The sequence below is a fragment of the Nematostella vectensis genome, chromosome 5 (assembly GCF_932526225.1).
Source record: "Nematostella vectensis chromosome 5, jaNemVect1.1, whole genome shotgun sequence".
Taxonomy (NCBI): domain Eukaryota; kingdom Metazoa; phylum Cnidaria; class Anthozoa; order Actiniaria; family Edwardsiidae; genus Nematostella; species Nematostella vectensis.
Window position 1 is genome coordinate 11,075,823 of NC_064038.1, and position 22,348 is coordinate 11,098,170.

General features: G+C 41.8%; 2 protein-coding genes across 2 annotated transcripts; one reads left to right on the plus strand and one right to left on the minus strand.

Moving 5' to 3' along the window:
- The first annotated feature begins 544 nt into the window (after positions 1–544).
- LOC5517683 (5-hydroxytryptamine receptor 1B) lies at positions 545–4,336 on the plus strand. Its single transcript, XM_001637572.3, has 2 exons — positions 545–801; positions 2,758–4,336. The coding sequence occupies exon 2, from the start codon at positions 2,825–2,827 to the stop codon at positions 3,923–3,925; it is 1,101 nt and encodes a 366-aa protein (XP_001637622.1). The 5' UTR covers positions 545–801; positions 2,758–2,824; the 3' UTR covers positions 3,926–4,336.
- A 13,718-nt stretch (positions 4,337–18,054) lies between these two features.
- LOC125563132 lies at positions 18,055–19,636 on the minus strand. Its single transcript, XM_048727999.1, has 4 exons — positions 19,579–19,636; positions 19,382–19,451; positions 18,794–18,826; positions 18,055–18,148 (listed from the first exon to the last, which is right to left on the minus strand). The coding sequence occupies exons 1-4, from the start codon at positions 19,634–19,636 to the stop codon at positions 18,055–18,057; spliced, it is 255 nt and encodes an 84-aa protein (XP_048583956.1).
- Positions 19,637–22,348: the final 2,712 nt, after the last annotated feature.

Genomic DNA, 22,348 nt, shown 5'->3' on the forward strand with positions numbered 1-22,348 from the left:
GGGAAAAGCTTTTAGCCGCAGGACAATGGTACTTTGCCTAGTTCTTGCATGGGTGATCACTTAAAACCCTGGATTCTTGTTTCTAACAGCCCCCGGGTTCTTTTCATGTAAATAGGCTTCACACTGTCGAAAACTGTCCACAAAAATGCAACTAAGTACAGTAGAAGGAATTCAAGTGACGTGCCAAATGACACTGCTGATTTGGACAAAGAAAAAACAACAACAACAAGAAATAAGACATGCTCGTTAAATCCTCGATTCGCGACTCCTTTGCTATTGTCCACTTTTAAAATATACTGGTATGTTTAAAATATAACTAAAAAAAGAATGCGGTCTGATATCTTTTTACCATATCTGATTGATATTCTGGGGCAGCGAAAAAAGAAAATGACAGTGTGACTCATATTTTGGTAAGTTTTTTTTATTAGAGTTTGTGTTCTCGTTTTCAAAACATGCATTTTATTTTCATGTCTGCAAAGCGAGAGCAATGAACCAATCAGGGAACGGCATTCCATCGTTAGTAACTACGTCACTATAACAGCACTTAGATGGTATTCGAATTCATTAGACATAGAGACATTCAGAAAACCTTGATGCGTTGATGGCTCGTGGGGAGAGTGGGCAAAAATTCAAACAAACTCGATCCTTTGGTTTCGAAGAAAAAGTAGTCCAGCGCTTGTGATCAAAATAAGGATAAATTAAGGATCAATTAATCCTTAAGTCCTGAAAGTGAGGCAAGTGAAAAGTGATGAGAAGCAAGTCATTGATAGATTGAGATCAATGATACAAAGAAAAGTATAGGTGAGAGTAGTTTCAAATTCGGGTTACCAAGTAGTCCATCAAAGAATCACATATATGCGCGCAATTTGATAATATCCATGGCTTCACGTTATTTCACGCCAAAGATTTCTATTGAACTAAAACGCTTTCATTTTTTTCTTCTTCGAGTCTTAAACGAATTTTACCTGTATCTTATAAATGGTTATGAAAAGTTTACCTGAACAGGACAAAATACGGAACTTTGAGCTAAACATGATTAACATTTAGAAAATAAGCGGAAGACGAAGTGAACCATATTCAATCTCTAAAGAGGCAAATAGTTTGTAAATATAATATGCCAGAGTCACAATGAAAAAAATGTAACAAAAATGTGGTTTTGAAGGTTCATGACAACGAGTTATGAAAGTGACAAAATTGAGTACGGTAGTACATGAAAGAAATTTCGATAATGCGGTTTCGAGGGCCGCTTGTCTTAGAGTTTAACGTACAAAAATGCCAACGTTTAAATTCTTTGTTTTTAAGTGGGGCTAGCACTTTAGCTAGCTTATCCATAGAAAGGAACATTACGCTTTGATGCCAAGTCTTGATAAAAGACTCGCTTACAATTGGACCCGTCATATCTAAAAAATGTGTGGCTGACCCCCCTGGGCTCCCCAAAGACACATTAAGATAAAGATTACAAACATGTCACCATGCCACCAAAACATATCACCAAGTCATTGAAATAATCTCAACAATCTGCAGTAGTCCCTTTTAGACCAAAATGGACTCCATTTAACAATTTTAGACCAAAATGGACTCCATTTTACAAAGTAAACACGATAAAACCAGTATCAAGTATACTGTGTCTCTCCGATGTCTGGCCATGGTACTTGTATAAATAAACCTCTCCAGACAAACGACTTCATTATTTGTCACTAGCATTCCTTTTTGAGGGAACAACTTATATTTGACGGGGGAAGAAGAGAAAAAGTCGGAGAGGAAAAATAACACTACGCCTGACACAAATACTAGAATCGACGCCTGCCGCCTCTTTTCAGGCCGCTGTCAAAATCGGCTGTCAATTGTCCCGCTTAAATCACTCGCTTGGCAGCACAATAAAATACACAAATCAAATTATAAGCAGTATTTGATTTAAGCAAAATTTTAAATTGGACAGTAGGTAGACTTACCTTGAAGGATAATTGTAATTCTCTGAGCCATACAGAACATTATGACCTACGTAAACTGTAAAAACGCGCAGTTAACTATTTTTGCGTTTTCCCCTAAAGTTTCTTGAAACTGTTGAAAGCATTCAAAACATTTTACATAAAGTTACCTAGCCGGGGATCGTCGTTACTAAAATTATTACCCTTGCATATAACACCTCTTTCACCATACTCCATATTATTCCCTTATTATGAGTACTTCCGGCGCATGCGCAGATTGCCCACGTTAAAAAAAAAACATTGTTTGTATCGGGTATATAATTCATAGGGAACGATAAAAGGGCCTGAAATTCGAGCTACGGGGGAAGTTGCTAATCCCCCCTCCCTTAAAACAAAAAAAAAAAATGCATATAAAAAAAAAAGCAAGCAGAGACTGACAGGAAAAATCGCTACGTCCGTTCGGGAACATATGAAGAAAACGTTGTCGTTTTGAGGGACTGGTACCGAGGAATCTTAGTTTCTTTTCAGATACTTTCTCCATTGACCAAGGATGGTCACAGTCACTGTTTTTCTCTTCTGATTACAATTTATAAAGTTAACGAAGGACCTGAGGTACTGCAACCTTAAAAATGTCAAAAATCATGCCACTCACCCCGTCAAATATCAAATGGTCCGTTCCAAGTATGTATCGCTAAAAAGCCCGCCTTTTGATTTGAAGCGAAAGTGGGTTTTATTACTAAGTCCCCTGCCCAACCGTCCTTATACGCCTCTAACAATTAGTTGCGTCAGGATCTGATAACCATATGATTTCGATCCTCTTATTTTGCAGGAACCAGACGAAAAATTCCATAAAAATATATCCGGATAAAAGAAAAGTTTGAGATACTGCGGAAACAATGGCAGGTTCAGAGGATTTACAGCGTTTTTCTAACGCAAGTTCATTATCCAAGAACGGCAATCGGACGGGCTCGTTTTCGCCCCCGTCCGAAGAAACACTGTTAACCATATTTATTTTTCTTGTCCTTCTGGGACTGTCAATCGTGGCTATGAACTCCCTCGTAATAGTGCTTGTTCATAAGAATCGATTTCTCCGAACTACGATGAACTATTCGTTAGTCAGCCTCGCATTATCGGATCTGCTATCTGGACTTGTGGCGATCCCGCTGATCACCCTCTGTAACTATACACACGACAACTATGTGTGTACGGCCATGGACTTGACAAGCAGGTTCCTTTGCCTCTCCACGATTCTACATTTGCTAAGCATTGCACTTGAGCGATATATCTTCATTGTGCATAAACTTAACACTGAGGTTGTTACACCTATAATTGTGTACCTACTTCTATCGTGCATTTGGTTGTTTTCCCTAGCGATTACTCTTGTACAACTGGTATGGATCGACGTTGACGCCGCGAACCTTACGAAACCTGGAATGGCTTACACGGAGATGATCTACAATGCTGTATTCGTGTTCGTTCTGGTATTCCTTCCCATCCTCTTCATTATCTACTCTTATGTGCGGATCTACATCGTACTGCGAAAAACAAACAAGACCATCACAAAACAGGAAAACTGCATTCAATCAGAGATTGTAAAAATAACGCGTGCCCGGTTCCGACAGGTAAAAGAAAAGCGAGCTTTATTCGTGTTTATTGGAATGTTTTTTAATTACGCACTCGGTTGGTTTCACTACTTTATCGGCGGACTCAACAGAGACATTACGGATGTTGGAGGAAGCCTAATGCCCCCTGTACCCTTTTGGTTGGATATTGTGTTTCTGTACGCAAGATTCTTAACATCTCTCATCAACCCACTACTGTACACATTCTTCAAAATGGATTTCAAGCAGGCGAAGCAATCGTTTTTAAGAAAAATATGTTCTAGAGAGCGAGCCAGAGAGCAAGCGGAAGACACAGAGCTACAGGGCTGGTGGAAAGGCTTGAAAAGGATTTCTTTTGCAAGAAGTAGTCAAACAACATTGACAACTACACTTTAATGTGAGTTTCCTTGACAACAGTGGCGGATTCATATAGGAGTTCGGCTCCAGTGCCCCCTCTTTAATTTTAGCCAACGTTTCACGTATGCAAGCAGTCTAATATTGCATGCAGAACGAAAGCGGGCGATAAAAGTAGATAAAAAGATCTTGCTCTAAGTATTGATGGTGAGCCTTGAAACAGAGAGCGCAGAAGAACGTCAGGCGCGTCACAGGGGGGTGCGCATCCCCCCCCCTTGGCGGCCAAAAAGTTGGTCATTCCTTATTAGGGAATCTTCAAATACTATGCTTTTCCGTATGATACCAATCCTGGGTACTTGCCTGGCAGAGTGTGCTTAGAGGGTGATTCCGAGAACAAAAAGAAAACTAAACCTCGCATCATCACTAGACTCTAGGGATTCTCTCTCGCAAGAAGTTAAAAAAAAAGTTTCACTTATAAGTGTGACTTATATAACTTATATTTGGTACCAGAACTCATCATGAGTTCTACTCATTTAAATTCGACTACACTCTCTTTTTTATAAGAACGTCTTCTTTTCACTTGAGGCTGAGCCGTTCTTATTTTTGGAGCATTTTAAGGCTGACTATGTTACGATGTTCTTAAATTTTAGTGTATATAAGAATATAATACCTAATGAATTATTAGGGAGAGAATTACACTAATACACTGATTAATAGCATAATAAGGTTGTTACTATGAGCACAATTTGATTCTGCATTTAAGAATGCATTAGGACTAAAAAAAGAAAACATTTTCTGCTATCTGAGCCTCGGCATGTTCTTAGCATGTTTTAGAATTTGGTGAAATCTCAGGCTGGACGTTCTTATAAGAAGGTTCTTATAAAAAAAGGGTGTACCGGGGTGAAAAACAAAAGCGATAAGACTTCGAGGAGGTGCTAGAGGACGGTATATGCGCATGCTCATACGCCAAGAAGAAAGAACATCAAGTTTTTTTTTACGAACGGCCTAAAAGTAGCATTCGAACAAAAAAAAAAGGACAACATATAGACGAATAATGTTTATCAAGAAAAGTAGATAATTAGGATAATAACATAGTACGCATCTGTTCCTTTTTTAAGCTTTGTATAATAGCGCGGTGCTTTTGCTATGATGCCAATAAAAACATTAAAAGTTACGTTATTTTAGGAAATTTATATTGTTTTTTTTATGTGAATGAATCGCGTCAAAGAATATGTCATCCTCGAACGCGGGGGGCCTTTCTGACGAGTGGAAGAGAAACACAGCACAGAGTCGTAACAGGACCCGTAAGATTGGGGGAGGGGCACAATACAGAAACAATTTTTTTTTTTGGGGGGGAGGGCACAGCCACGCCCCTACTGGTCATTTCCTTATAATTTGAAAAATATTGGGTGGGGGGGCACATGCCCACAGTACCCCACCCCCTGCTACGGCCCTGCAGGATGACAGGAAAAACCTTGGGTCTCCCAGTATGTGAATTTGCGAGTCTGCTTCTAATCAGGGCCGTAGCAGGCCACGTTAGATTGGTGGTTGTGGGAGGGGAGGGGGGGGTGGGGGGCACATACAAAAACAATAAAACAGAAACATCAAGAAAATATTGGGGGTACAGCACGCCTCTACTGTTCATTTTCTTATAATTTTTCAATTTATTGTGTGTTGGTGTGTGTGTGTGGGGGGGGGGGGGGGGGGGGGGCACATACCCCCAGTGCCCCACTTGCCTGCTAAGGCTGCTAATAAAATCACAATAGAAGTCGATAAAAATGTACAAGCAACACAACGGTACAAATATAGTCAAGATCGGTGGCACCCACAAGAACGGCCAATAGACCAAGGTAGTCTGTATTAAAAGAGGTTTCAATGTCAGTGAAAAAAATGTTTTAGAAAATACTCAATCGTGGAAATACTTGAAAAATCATTAGAAGTTACAGTCTTGCAAGGTGGATTCCAGAGTTTAACAATTCTACTAAAGTACGAGGCCTGAAATGTGGAGGTTTTGCATTTTTGTAAAGTTTCGCGAGTCACTCTGTCTACTGCGGCCACATATCAAACATATTCCCCATGTTTTTCCCTTCGTTTGTATTGCCTTATATGGGCATTGATGCCCATATTAAGGGGAACTTGAGATTTCTCGCTCCCTGATCTCCAGAAAACTGTTGAAAAATACTGATGTCAATTTGAAACTCGCGGCAAAAATCAAGGAAAGCTTTATCGCTTGGTCAAATCTTTATCTCACTAATCTCACTAAGCCCTTAGACCCAGGCCTCCAAGAGATCGACCGATAGGTTTTGAAGGTCACCCAATTATTGATGTGTAAATTCTGTGTATATTTTGGCTTGAATTTGATACTCAAAACGTCACGTGGTGATGTGAGTTCGTAGAATATTAAAAATCGCAGAAAAAAAAACTAGAAGAAGCTCTTTTTTAGCCATCAAATTTGTCATTATGTTGCAAAACCATTTCCCTTTGACTTAATTCTCATTTTTATCAGTGCTCTTTTTTTTCGAAATCTTGTTAAAACATGGATATCAATGTCAGGGTAGAGGTTTAATTATTGTTATAAAAGCTACCACAGCGCGTGGGAATCAATCAGAATTGTCAAACATTTAGAAAGCAATACGGTACATCGAGAATTTTTACAATATTTTTATAAATATTTTTTAAAGTTTTTTTAATTTTTATTTCCTGCGTTCTCAGGCCGCTTTGTGTGTTCTTTGCATAGCAATGACTCTGTTTTTTCATTTCTCAATTTTTTTTTTACCAGATAATCTTAACATAACATAGTTTAGTTATTTAATATTCGTTTCAATGGGTTCCTTATTCTAGAAGGTTATGGTTTTCCTTTTGTTTACTTAATTGATAAATCTTTTTAAAGATTTAAGAAAATGTAAATTTGCATATCAAACATATTCACCACATATAGTGTCCTTTGTATGTAGTGCCTTATATGGGCATTGATGCCCATATTTAGAACAGCTAAAGTTTTCCCGCTCGCTGATCTCCATAAACATGCTCATTCCTGTCAATTTGAGACTCGCGGCCAAAATTTGTTAGAAAACCTTGATCGCTTGGTCAAATCTTTTTCTCACTAATCTTAAAATACCCTTAGACCCAGGCCCCCAAGAGGTCGTCCGAGTGGGTATAAAGGTCACCCAAATATTGATATGCGAAAGTTTACATCAATTCTTTTGATTATATATTTTTCGTAACCGTTGAAATCTATGAAGATCGTTTTATTTAGAGCAAAAACCATCAAATAAGTTTTTAAACCTATAGGGTAAATTTTCTTCCGCCGTTTATCCAACCGGAAGTAAAATTGCAATTGCCGAAAGGTAAACTTTTAGGCTGAAACGGGTAAAAAGACCTCGATATTCGTATTCTACGCTAGATTTTCTATTATATCCCAAAAATGACCCACGTGGTGTTTACAGGACCTTAAGACCAGCGGTCTGAGTTCGTCGAGATTTCTCGGAAAAATGATGTTTGGGCGCCCTAGCTCAAAACTAAACTGGTAATAGGTATGGTTGACCTCAGTATACTGTGAAAGTTTGAAGCAATTTGGATAAATATTTTTGGCGATAGAAGCCGAAAAGTAATTTTTCGTCTCCCGCACCCGGATTTGAGACAATTTCGTGGTTGTTAGAAAAAGACTAAAAACCGGTTCGCAACGCGTGATAAAACATTTGAAGCTTATATAAACCTAAAGAATAGATAATAAGGATTTCCCAGGCTGAAAGATAAGCTGTTCTGTCAGCACCTTATTATTTTTCGCGATTTTATTTTATTTTATGTTTTTAGATGACTTTGAAAAGCCTTGAAATGATCGTGTAATATCGCCGATGAGATGTGGATTTGGCAAAAATGATTGCATTAATCGAAAAGAACATCATTTCTACTTTTGATATGTGAAATAAAATTTAGGGGCAAATAAAATCCGACTTTTTTACAAGCCGAAATATGACCCCCACTTGACCCTAATTATAAACAAATGCCGACTACTGTATCGGGTTTTCCGCATTCAAACAACGCCTTCAAATCTACAGAAAAACAAGAAAGAGCGCTCAAATCAAAAGAAATATACTGTCGCCAATACTAAAATTTAATGGTAATAATTTCATAGCATTTATTGCATTAAATTGCGATTTTTAGGCTCGCGTGATACTATTTTGTTTGCTACCATGCATACGTAATTAAAGAGTGACAAACAAAGCGACAAGCATAAAATACCTTACCATGACTGCAATAAGACTTTTCTGATAATTACTTATTAAAAAGAAAAACGTCCAAAAGAAGAAAATGAGAGTTTTGCATGTTTTTATTTAATTAACAAGCGATACTGACATAATTTTGTACAGTTTTAAATTGTAATTAAACAAAAAGCTTGATCAAATTGTCAAAATTTGCTTATTTTCAAAGCCTTTGTTCAACTACAAATTTGATCAAATAAAAATACAAATTATGCAAGAACGCTGAGACATTTGCGATATTGAGGCCTCTCACCGTAAGCTCTTTCCCTTTTTAGTAAAAGAGAGTATTGAAGTGTAAAAACTTACTCTGGTCTTCACAACAGAACACAAGATTACCGACACAGAAATCTATTTCATGTAACCATGAAAAAAATATAATCGAGACCCAAGAAATCGTGGATTTATTTTGCGCAACTACATCTTCGAATAACATCCACGAGAGTGGCTACAAAAGAAGCTTTGCGTCGGGTTGCTCCGGGCACTTGAAGCTCCCAGCTCTTTGCAGATAGTGGGAAGGGTGGCCACTGAAAGAAAGGTGAGCCTGGACCTGGAGTACAAGTGGCACAAGTCGATGCCGTTCGCTTCTATTGAGTGATTTAGTTGGCATTCATCTAGGATGGCAGCTCTCGTACGGAAGTAGGCGGCTGCCTCCTCCGCAGCCTCTACTGCATCCGCACCCTGTGTTATTTTCGGAAATAATACACCTGTACATGGCCCGGTAATAGGAACTCGCTGATTTAATATCACTTCATTCCCAATTAATGGTACGCCCCCCCTCCTCCCCCCGACTACTTTTTGGTGGTAGCCAAGCTTGCCGGGAAGGGGACTCCGATAAGAACAGACGGGGGTGATCGTCGGCAAAATTGATTGTAACCCGTTAGGGATGGCACTTTAGGCGTGGTCAACAGAAATTATTTCCTCTAAGAGATGGAAAATTGGGTGAGGTCGAAGGAATTTTTGCCCCTAAGGGATAGCAGAATCGAAAAAAAAAACTGTTTAAAACCCCCTTAGGAATAGCAATTAATCGAAGTTTATACCCTAAGAGATAACAGAATGGAAAAAAAACGTTCACCCACTTAGGAATAGCAGTTGGTCGAATTTTACACCCTAAGAGATAGCAAAATCTGAAAAATCCTCCAACACCCCCTAAGAGATGGCAGTTGGTAGAAATTTTATACCCTAAAAGATATGACGATTACCCCCGTCTACATTTTTAGAGAGTCCCCCCCCCCCCCCCCCCCCCCGGGCAAAGATATGCATTCCCCTCCTTTGTCAAACTCGCATTTGCCGTATAGTGTGTGCCGGTCTAACCAAGCCAAGCGTGTATAGTCACGCACTGGACAGCCGAATAGCTTTGTGGTAGGCTCTTCCTCGTTGCTGACTGCGGGTTCTGGCTCAGCGGCGTTCGCCCTGCGCTCGACAGCACGCTTGATGTCATCGAATTCACCGTCACTGAACGAGCCCGGAAACGTTGAAATCGATTGGTCAGGATGCGGCTTGCTCTCTCTCCTCTTCCCCTCCCACTCCCCTCGTTTTTCATTTTTGCTCAAATCCAAGATGGTGGCTATAATACACCGGGTAAACGCCCCCCCCCCCCCCCTTATTGAAGGCTTTTCAAATATTATTATTTTTCCAAATGGTACCTATGGTTGAGCAAGCCACACCTCCTCCCCCCCCCCCCCCCCTCCTCAGTCCTCTGGTCCTATGATCTCCTGCCTGAGACTTTGTCAAAGTTAAGAAGCGCTTATAGAGAGTAATTACCTGCTTGCAATAAGCGTTTATTGCACCTTACGCGCAATGATAGAATCCTGCGTTGTCTTGCTTGTAGTATGCCGGTAAATGGTAAAGTGAATAGTGAAAGCGATTTTTTTACTGGTTAACAAGCCAATCGATTGGCTAGGACAAAATTTGGACGGCTGTTTATCCCGGCCAGACAAATTTTGTCCTCCTAGTGATCGCCCCATGACAGGTTCTCCAATAGGGTTCTGGATTCCGGATCCTAGTGTGTGGATTCCGGATTCCAGCAGCGTGGATTCCGGATTCCATATCTCATTTTTTCATGGATTCCGGATTCCATATCTCATTTTTTCATGGATTCCGGATCCCATATCTCATTTTTTCATGGATTCCGGATTCCGGATTACCTGTCATGGGGCGATAGTGAGATTAGGCCCTAAGTTAACGCGCGAAAAAATGAAAACAGAAAAGTAACCTCAAAATTTACCTAGGGAGCTTTTTTGGACATATGCTCCCTGACAAGAATGGAATTTTTTTGGTAGTATTGAAAACAATAGTAAAAGCATCAACTGTTATTTTTTCTTACTTTCTTTTTATAACTCAATTTACCTGGGGAATGGAAATTGGTTGGTTATATCATAAACAATAGTAGAAAAGCTTCAACTGTTATTTTTTCTTGATTTCTTTGTATGAACGCTTGTTGAATAAATTAACTCCTCGAATTTGCATAACAACACGACAGCAGAAGATGGTACGCGTTTCTAGTCCACGAAAGTAGGGAACGAAAGAAAATATTATAATGCTTATAGAACGAGGGATGGATATAAATAAATATAGGACGATTTAAGAATAACTTTCGTGGGAAAAAGTTTTGTGATGCTCATGAAGCGGAAGAATAAAGAACCGGAAGTTTTTAGTGCCGATAATAATTATCATGCATGGGGATTGTACTTTAAAATGTAATGAAAATATAATCTTGGAAAGCATATAAACATCAGAGAGACAAGAATATTTGATCAAATACCAGTATTTTCAAGAATTATATTGCATCCTTTTTTTTGGGAGTTTTAATTGCTTTTATAAGTTTTTGGTAGCGAGGCATTAAAAAGTGAGTGTCGGCATTGTTTATAATTAGGGTCAAGTGGGGGTCATATTTCGGCGTGTAAAAAAGTCGGATTTTATTTGCCCCTAAATTTTATTTCACATATCAAAAGTAGAAATGATGCTCTTTTCGATGAATGCAAACATTTTTGCCAAATCCACATCTCATCGGCGATATTACACGATTATTTCAAGGCTTTTCAAAGTAATCTAAAAACATAAAATAAAATAAAATCGCGTAAAATAATAAGGTGCTGACAGAACAGCTTATCCTTCAGCCTGGGAGTTCCTTATTATCCATTCTTTAGGTTTATATAAGCTGCAGTTGTTTTATCACGCGTTGCGAACCGGTTTTTAGTCTTTTTCTAACAACCACGAAATTGTCTCAAATCCGGGTGCGGGAGACGAAAAATTACTTTTCGGCTTCTATCGCCAAAAATATTTATCCAAATTGCTTCAAACTTTCACAGGATATCATGGTCACCAATACCTATTACCAGTTTAATTTTGAGCTAGGGCACCCAAACTTCATTTTTCCGAGAAATCTCGACGAACTCAGACCGCTGGTCTTAAAAGGCAAAAAGCACGCTGTGACACTTTTCTGTTTCCAATGCCACTTTTCTGTGTTCAAAGAATCACAAAGACTTTCTAGAACTTTTTTATGCTGTTATCCAACAATCGCAAGTCTGAAGTAATCTCAAAACGCAATGACCCGCATTGCGACACGCTAGGAAATTCCGAGGACTGTTGGAGAAACAAGGTATGACTTGTTATGTTATAATTTGAGTTGATCTTAAAGCCGCATTAACACCAGTTTACTTCCGGAGGTCCGACGGAAACCTCAACCGTTAAAAGACAAAAAAAAATCTGTTAAAATCCGAGATATTTAACAGGCCATCCGCTCTAAATTATCAATCACATCCTCAAAAAAACTTCCAATAGAAACACTGCTTTCAATATTTAGAAATATTCTTCGCGTTTTCCGTTAAAAATCATCGGATATTGTTACGTAATCGACCGGAAGTAAACTGGTGATAATGCGGCTTTAAGTTCACCTTACCTAACTACTACACTTGTATTACACTTTGACAATTATAACTTTGTTCCGCGGTTTAAGGAATAAAAAAAAACATACGAATCTGATGAATCAGATACGAATAGTCAACTTCTTCACGTCAAAAAGGAACCTTTTGTTTCGAAACGAGAAATTGTTGCTAAAAAGAGGCACTTAAATAACAAAACTTACTAAAGTAAACAAATTGACGCCAAAATCTTAAATTCTTGCAAAAAGGCAAAAACGGTTTGGAATGGTTAGCCATCTAGACAAAAGTGGTGTTACACGGAATAACATGCAACACCAACTTTTCGCGATACATCGTATCATTGAAAGTTTTTACCGTGTAACATATCGCGCAACACAACTTTTTGCGCATAATTTCACTCAACATGCTGCATGTTTTTGAACCCGCTTCAAAAACATGCAACAAAGAATGACGATTATCTGTAAAGTTATTCCGTGCAACATTTGTTACGCGAAATCTTCCAAAGTAGTGGAAGAAACTTTTCGGATACCCTTTATTTCATACGATTATTGCTTTGTCAATTCATCTCATAAAAGATGACATTCATTTTTGCTGCGACTAGATAGAAATACCAAAATTTGCAGGCTAGTATGAAATAAGATAACAAAAAATGCATATTTTGCAGGATGAAGCTACTGCATTATTTAAATGTTTTTAAAGCCTTTCACTAGACACAAATGCTCTCTGCGTCCCTAGAAACAATCAAAGCCAGGGTCCTAGCAAGCATGAGGCACGTGAGGCACTCGTTTTGGTAAAATTTTGATGTTTAGTGTTTCACAATTGAAAAGTATGAGATAAAACACCTGATTTTGTTGGATTTATCATCCAGTGGCTAGCTTAGCTAACACCGGGTTATTAAGGAGTCTATTGTTTTCTAGGGCCTTTAATATTCTGCGAACTCTTTTCAACAATTTGAAACAGCGTTGTAGCTTCCGCCATTTTGTATCCTAAAAGCGGATTTATTGGCAAATACTAAAACGGTTACAGCTAAGCGCGTTCTAGCTTCCGCCATTCAGTATCCTAGAAGCGGATTTATTCATCAGTTATATCCGCAGCGCTCCCTCTAACATATAGGAACGTGACATATAGGGACGTGACATATAGGGACGTTCGTCAAAATTACCTATACGGACGCAAATATCAAGCAACTGAGCGCCTGACATATAGGGATGTTACGAATACGAGTCCATAGGGGACACGGGGGGAACACAGTGACCAATTTAGTCTTTGTGGGAGGGGAGGGTGGGTGACAAAAGTACACATGACCTGTGTACGGACGCTCATAACAACCAACTGAGCGCCTGACATATAGTGACGTTACGAATACGAGTCCATGGGAAACAAGGGTGAACACACTGATCAATTTATACTTTGTAGGGGGGGAGGGTGGGTGACAAAAGTACACATGACCTGTACGGACGCTCATAACAACCAACTGAGCGCCTGACATATAGGGACGTTACGAATACGAGTCCGTGGCAAACAAGGGGGGACACACTGATCAATTTATTTTTTTGTGAGAGGGGAGGGTGGGCGACAAATGTTCACATGACCTATACGGACGCTCATAACAAGCAACTGAGCGCTTGACATATAGGGACGTTACGAATACGAGTCCGTGGGAAACAAGGGGGAACACAGTGACCAATTTAGTCTTTGTGGGAGGGGAGGGTGGGTGACAAAAGTACACATGACCTATACGGACGCTCAAAACAACCAACTGAGCGCCTGACATATAGGGACGTTACGAATACGAGTCCGTGGGAAACAAGGGGGAAAACACTGATCAATTTAGTCTTTGTGGGAAGGGAGGGTGGGTGACAAAAGTACACATGACCTGTACGGACGCTCATAACAAGCAACAGAGCGCCTGACATATAGGGACGCTACGAATACGAGTCCGTGGGAAACAAGGGGAACACACTGATCAATTTATACTTTGTAGGGGGGGAGGGTGGGTGACAAAAGTACACATGACCTATACGGACGCTCATAACAAGCAACAGAGTGCCTGACATATATAGGGACGTTACGAATACGAGTCCATAGGAGACAAGGGGGAACACACTGATCAATTTACACTTTGTAGGGGGGGGTGGGTGACAAAAGTACACATGACCTATACAGACGCTCATAACAAGCAACTGAGCGCCTGACATATAGGGACGTTTTGAATACGAGTCCGTGGGAAACAAGGGGGAACACAGTGACCAATTTAGTCTTTGTGGGAGGGGAGGATGGGTAACAAAAGTACACATGACCTATAAGGACGCTCATAACAAGCAACTGAGCCTCTCACATAATTAGACGTCACGAATACGAGTCCGTGGGAGACAAGTGGGACCACACTGGACCAAGTTGAAATAAAATTACGGGGTAAGAAGCAAAAATGGCAACTCCGGCCTGACATTTGGTTTCTAGTAATTATAATATCGGATGAATACGGTCGTTAAGAGAACGTCTACACAAGTATAAATTGGTCAGTGTGTTCACCCTTGATTCCCACGGACTCGTATTCGTAACGTCCCTATACGTCAGGCGCCCAGTTGCTTGATATTTGCGTCCGTATGGGTAGTTTTGACGAACGTCCCTATATGTCACGTTCCTATATGTCAGGTAGCGCTACGGACCCCGGTCGATTTATTGGCAAATACTGAAACGGTTTCAAATTTTTTAAATTGTGAATTATATATTGTGAAACTAAACAAAACAATAAAGGCAGAGAACTCGCAGGTCAATACTTTTTTACTTGGCTTCCCAAATATAGTCACAAATGCAGAAAGTTAATCATGAATCACAAATAGCATTTGTTCAATATCTGTTTTAAACTAAGATCATGTACGCACTCACAAAGAAAAAAATTAGCAAAAAATAGATCAGAGTAGATTATGAAAAATAGTAATAGTATATCTTATTAAGAAAACTGCATGCTCAAATTCCGCTTCATACATTGACACTTTGAAATTCTAAAATTCCATTAATTGTGAAATTTCACGAGAACTCTTGAAGTTTTTTTTCGTAGAACACTTATTTTATAACAAAAGGCATAATCAATTTAGACGTAGAACAGCGTAATATTTCATACGAGACAAAGCCAGGTTTTTATGCTTCTATGAAAAAAAATAATAAATATATAATGATCAACTCTATATTCTATATAACTATATTAGTTTTACTGGACATTTTAATTGGACATTTTCTATTATTTTTTCTGACCTAGCTGTAAAATGTCTTCATTGTGCTTCTTGTTATTCGCCCTGTTGCTATGGGAACATGTGGGTGCAAAAAAGTGCATCCCTTTCACCCAAAAGGGCGTTTCCCTCCAAGGCCACGTGATCGACACAAAAACCGTCAGTACCAAACAAGGCTGCGAGAAGCTATGCCGGGATGCGAACCAGACGTGCTCATCTATCAACTACAAACACACACAGTGAGTGATAGTCTTAAGACGGTTATCAGGGACCTTGAACACAGAAGCAGCATCACTCCCCCCCCCTAGACGACTAAAAATTGAAGGATCGTGAAATACCATCCCTTTTTTATATGGTACCTATGACTGCGCACCCCCCTAGACCACTAAAAATTGAAGGATCATCAAATACCATCCTTTTTTATATGATACATATGACTGTGCACCCCCCTAGACCACTAAAAATTGAAGGATCGTCAAATACCATCCCTTTTTCATATGATACCTATGACTGCGCACCCCCCTAGACCACTAAAAATTGAAGGATCGTCAAATACCATCCCTTTTTCATATGACACCTATGACTGTGCACCCCCCCTAGACCACTAAAAATTGAAGGATCCTCAAATACCATCCCTTTTTCATATGATACCTATGACTGTGCACCCCCATAGACCACAAAAAATTGAAGGATCGTCAAATACCATCCCTTTTTCATATGATACCTATGACTGTGCACCCCCCTAGACCACTAAAAATTGAAGGATCCTCAAATACCATCCCTTTTTTATATGATGCCTATGACTGCGCACCCCCCTAGACCACTAAACATTGAAGGATCGTCAAATACCATCCCTTTTTCATATGATACCTATGACTGTGCACCCCCTAGACCACTAAAAATTGAAGGATCGTCAAATACCATCCCTTTTTCATATGATACCTATGACTGTGCACCCCCATAGACCACTAAAAATTGAAGGATCGTCAAATACGATCCCTTTTTCATATGATACCTATGACTGCGCACCCCCTAGACCACTAAAAATTGAAGGATCGTCAAATACGATCCCTTTTTCATATGATACCTATGACTGCGCACCCCCCTAGACCACTAAAAATTGAAGGATCGTCAAATACCATCCTTTTTTCATATGATACCTATGACTGCGCACCCCCCTAGACCACTAAAAATTGAAGGATCGTCAAATACCATCCCTTTTTCATATGACACCTATGACTGTGCACCCCCCCTAGACCACTAAAAATTGAAGGATCGTCAAATACCATTCCTTTTTCATATGATACCTATGACTGTGCACCCCCCTAGACCACTAAAAATTGAAGGATCGTCAAATACCATCCCTTTTTCATATGATACCTATGACTGTGCACCCCCTAGACCACTAAAAATTGAAGGATCGTCAAATACCATCCCTTTTTCATATGATACCTATGACTGTGCACCCCCCCAGACCACTAAAAATTGAAGAATCGTCAAATACCATCCCTTTTTCATATGATACCTATGACTGTGCACCCCCCTAGACAACTAAAAATTGAAGGATCGTCAAATACCATTCCTTTTTCATATGATACCTATGACTGCTTACCCACCTAGACCACTAAAAATTGAAGGATCGTCAAATACCATTCCTTTTTCATATGATACCTATGACTGTGCACCCCCCTAGACCACTAAAAATTGAAGGATCGTCAAATACCATCCCTTTTTCATATGATACCTATGACTGTGCACCCCCCCCTAGACCACTAAAAATTGAAGGATCGTCAAATACCATCCCTTTTTCATATGATACCTATGACTGCGCACCCCCCTAGACCACTAAAAATTGAAGGATCGTCAAATACCATCCCTTTTTTATATGATACCTATGACTGTGCACCCCCCTAGACCACTAAAAATTGAAGGATCGTCAAATACCATCCCTTTTTCATATGACACCTATGCCTGTGCAGCGACCGCCTCCCCCCGGTTAGCTAAAAAGTAGATAATTATTATTCCTCACTCAAGGATTTTGTCAACCATCTTTTTCCCTTCCATATGATGGCTAGAACTGTGTATCATAAAAACGATATAAAACGGTTTTTCATTAAGGTCGTTATGCGAGTTGAACTCAGTTTCTCACATGACACATCCGGACAAGTATGGCCCGGATGCTGACTCATTCTACGCCAAGGTGAGCCCGCCGATCTTATGCAATAAAAAATTCTGTGGAAACGGCAAGACATGTGTTGTGGTGGATGAGGGAGTCACGTACAAGTGCGTCCCAGGTACGATAATGATAATAACGATAATTGCGATAATAACGAGGTGATGATGATGATAAGGATGATGATAATGACGATAGTGATGATAATGATAATGATGGCAATGATACGATAATGAAAATAAAAACTAAAGGATGTTACTATGATAATAATAATTATAATGTTACTATGATATGATGTAGATAATTTTAAGGAGAAGTAGGGGAGGAGTAGGAAAATGAAGGTAGATAAGAGTGAGGAGGAGGGGAGGAATGAGGGTGAGGAGGGGTGAGAAGGGGAAGAGTTGTAAGGAGGAGGGGTGAGATAGGGGAGTGGTTAGGAAGAGGAGGGGCGAGACGGGGGAGGGGTTAGGAAGGGGAAGGGCGAGACGGGGGAGGGGTTAGGAAGAGGAGGGGTGAAATGGGGGAGTGGTTAGGGAGAGGAGGGCTGAGATGGGGGAGTGGTTAGGAAGAGGAGGGGTGAGATGGGGGAGTGGTTAGAAAGAGAAGGGGTGAGATGGGGGAGTGGTTAGGAAGAAGAGGGATGAGATGGGGGAGTGGTCAGAAAGAGGAGGGGCGAGATATGGGAGTGGTTGGAAAGAGATGGGGGAGTGGTTAGGAAGAGGAGGGGTGAGATGGGGAAGGGGTTAGGAAGAGGAGGGGTGAGATCGGAGAGTGGTTAGGAAGAGGAGGGTTGAGATGGGGGAGTGGTTAGGAAGAGAAGAGGTGAGATTGGGGAGGGGCTAGGAAGAGGAGGGCTGAGTTGGGGGAGTGGTTAGGAAGAGGAGGGGTGAGATGGGGGAGTGGTTAGGAAGAGGAGGGTTGAGATGGGGGAGGGGTTAGTAAGAGAAGGGGTGAGATTGGGGAGGGGTTAGGAAGAGGAGGGGTGAGATGGGGGAGTGGTTAGGAAGAGGAGGGGCGACATTGGGGAGGGGTTAGGAAGAGGGGGCTGAGGTAGGGGAGTGGTTAGGAAGAGGAGGGGTGAGATGGGGGAGGGGTTAGGAAGAGGAGGGGTGAGATGGGGGAGTGGTTAGGAAGAGAAGGGGCGAGATTGGGGAGTGGTTAGGAAGAGGGGGGAGATTGTGGAGTGGTTAGGAAGAGGAGGGGCGAGATTGGGGGGGGGGGGGTTTAAGAAGAGGAGGGGTGAGATGGGGGAGTGGTTAGGAAGAGGAGGGGCGAGATTGGGGAGGGGTTAGGAAGAGGGGGCTGAGATGGGGGAGTGGTTAGGAAGAGGAGGGTTGAGATGGGGGAGTGGTTAGGAAGAGGAGGGGCGTGATTGGGGAGGGGTTAGGAAGAGGGGGCTGAGATGGGGGAGTGGTTAGGAAGAGGAGGGTTGAGATGGGGGAGTGGTTAGGAAGAGGAGGGGTGAGATTGGGGACGGGTTAGGAAGAGGGGGGGGGGGTGAGATGGGAGAGTGGTTAGGAAGAGAAGGGGTGAGATTGGGGAGGGGCTAGGAAGAGGAGGGGTGAGATGGGGGAGGGGTTAAGAAGAGGAGGGGTGAGATGGGGGAGTGGATAGGAAGAGGGGGGGGGGAGATTGGGGAGTGGTTAGGAAGAGGAGGGGTGAGATGGGGGAGTGGTTAGGAAGAGGAGGGGCGAGATTGGGGAGGGTTTAAGAAGAGGAGGGGTGAGATTGGGGAGTGGTTAGGAAGAGGAGGGGTGAGATGGGGGAGTGGTTAGGAAGAGGAGGGGCGAGATTGGGGAGAGGTTGGAAAGAGGAGGGGTGAGATTGGGGAGGGGTTAGGAAGAGAAGGGGTGAGATTGGGGAGGGGTTACGAAGAGGAGGGTGAGATGGGGGAGTGGTTAGGAAGAGGATGGTTGAGATGGGGGAGTGGTTAGGAAAAGGAGGGGTGAGATTGGGGAGGGGTTAGGAAGAGAAGGGGTGAGATGGGGGAGTGGTTATGAAGAGGAGGGGTGAGATGGGGGACTGGTTAGGAAGAGGAGGGTTGAGATGGGAGAGGGGTAACGAGGATGAGAGATGTTGATGAGAAGCAGCGAAAGAAGAACTAGCAGGTGTAGGAGTGAGTGAGGAGTGGAGGAATGAGAGGGAGTACATGTAGTTGCATGTGCCTCCTTTTCGACTTCAGCATGGCTGTGCTCAGTCTCCGTCATGGTTCTTGAGATATACGCGACCGGTTTCCAGTTTCCGTCTGCATCAGCTTGAGTTAACACAGCACCTAGTCCATACGAGAATGCATCCGCAGAGGTCTTGGTTTCCTTCACTGGTCATATGTCGCTAGAGTAGGGGCTTTACTGAGTGCATGCTTTATGTTCTCAAACGATTTCTGTTGTGGCTCATCCCACCCATAACCATGCACTGTCCTTGTTCAGAAGATCACGCAAGGGCTTCGTCATATCTGAAAGATTGAAAACATACTTCCCCAAATGGTTAACCATTACTAAGAATCTTCTCAACTCTGCCAAGTCAGTAGGCTCTGACAGCTTAGTGATAACTTCTACTTAAGAGGGATCAATCTGGGATCCTTCCTTGCTAACCACATGACCGAGGAATTCTACTCGATCCTGAGAAAATATACATTTCTCTACGTTGAGGGTTACATTGGCTTTCTCTTGCCTCTAAAACAGTATTCAACCTTCCCGTCCTGCTCAGTCTGGCTGGCTCCAACAACTTGAATATTATCAAACTGGCAGACTTGCCAAGGCAGCACATCCAGTATGCGCTGCATACATTTCTGGAAATGCTTGCTTGCTGAGGTAATACCAAAAGGTTATATTTTATAACTTCTTACATATCTTCCCCAAGGGGTAACAAATGTGGTTAGTAGCTTTAAATTCTCACTTAGTTTCCTTTGCCAAAATCCATAGTTTGTGTCGAGCTCGGAAATTACTTTAGCGCCTGAAAGCTTTGCTAGAGTTTCATCGGTGGTGGCATTGCTGGGTGAACTTCCCTTTGCACCGCTTCAATTAACTTGACAAACTCTCCACAGATTGTCGCCGATGACCCACCCTTCTTGGGAACGACAACCATGGGATCACCATTTAGTTGGCTCATCTACCTGCTTAATAACTCCTACGCTTTCCATTCTCTTTATATCACTCCTTACTTTAGGGACAGTGGAATTGGGATTCGCCTGGGTGTAGTAGTAAGGTTATATGGTCTCATTAACTTTGATGCCGTAGTCACCTTCGATACACCCTAATCCAGAAAATAGCTTGAGGAACTTCTTCTTGTAGGGAATTTGGTTGAGGGACTCCGTTGCAACCGAATTTTTTTAGACAAGGCCTAGATGAATGCATGCCTTCCTTCCTAGAAGGGGCTGTTCTAATCCTGACCCAGTGTTAATGTCTTCTTGACATAACTTATCACTGTGACAAAGATCCGCTGTAAATTTGCCTATGTACTGTAGAGGTGTCTTACATGGACCGAACAACTTCGTGTCAGCCTTTCTAAGGGACAATGGGATCTTTAACTTGTGATAATTTTGCTCTGAAATTACAGTGACGTCAACACTGCTGTCGAGTTTGAACAGAACTGGGTTACCACTTATGTTGATTTTGGCTTTCCACTGTTCTGACTTATGTAGGTGGTTATTGCCAATTTCACTAAGAAAAACATTTTTCAGGAATTCCTCTGGATTTTCAATTTCAGCACTTACTTCTCTCACTTGCTCTGTTTTTTTTTTTTTACATACACGGGCATAACGACCTTTAACAGAACATTTATGACACAAGGATTGTGCTACTTTTTCTTTGGGTGTGGAGTTCCACCGAATCTCTGACAGGCTTTAGGGTTGGTGGGTTTCCTTTAAGCGCTGCTGGTATAATATTGCTTAGTAGTCCACAACTACCAACAAATAATCTCCAGAAGGTAGCTGCCAGGTCTTTCCAGGGTTGGGTGGGGAACTGTGTGTCGCATGGGTTCGGGTGGGTTGGATGCCCCTACCAGCTGACACCCATGACAGCTCTACACTTCTGTTCCACCTGTCTATCAATACCTGCTTACCACACTTTAGTCCTTAGTCTTTGCTTTGTTTTTACTACCCCTTGGTGCCCCTCATGACCCAACTCTAGAACTTGTTTAAGTAGTTTAGTAGGTATCAACAATCTAGTTTGACTGTGAAATTGTAGGGTTGTAATCTCAACACCCAGCGTTCTAAGCGTGCAGACGTCCTGGGCGTTGTAGAGTAGATTACTTCCAGTGGCTTGTGATCTGTTAGCAGCACAAATTCCACCCGATACAAATACATTTGGAATCTTTCACATCCCCAGACTAAACCTAATCCGTATCAATCGTTACGTTCCCTTGTCCTTCCGTGAACGCAAACGCAGGCAAAATTCAGAGTGCGCGCGCAACCGAACTGAATACCCACCTTCCAGGAGTATAAATGCAAGAACTTTAAGCAAAAAAGGCAACTGTACACCGGCTTACCGAAGAGAGTGACGAGTATGCGGCATTTCATGCATTTTCTTCAGGGCACTTCAGAACAGGACACCGGCAAAAACCAGCGTGCGCGAGCAACAGAACGTGCGCGAGGCGGCGTCCTCTTGCCGGCATCGGTGAGGAAGGGGAGAGAGGGAGGAGGGGGAAGAAGGGGCAGGAGTGGGCAAGAGGAGGGGTAAGGGAAGGAATTAGGGGGAGGAGGGGTGAAGAGGAATGAGGGGGGTGGAGGGGTGAGGAGGAATGATGGGGGAGAAGGGGGAATGATGGGTAAGGAGGGGGTAAGGAGAGGGAAGGAGGGGGAAGGAGGAATGAGGGGGGAGGAAGGAGGGGTTAGGAGAAAAGAGAGGGGAGGAGGGCGAAGGAGGGGTAAGGAGGAATGATGGGGAAGAAGGGGGAATGATGGGTAAGGAGGGGGTAAGGAG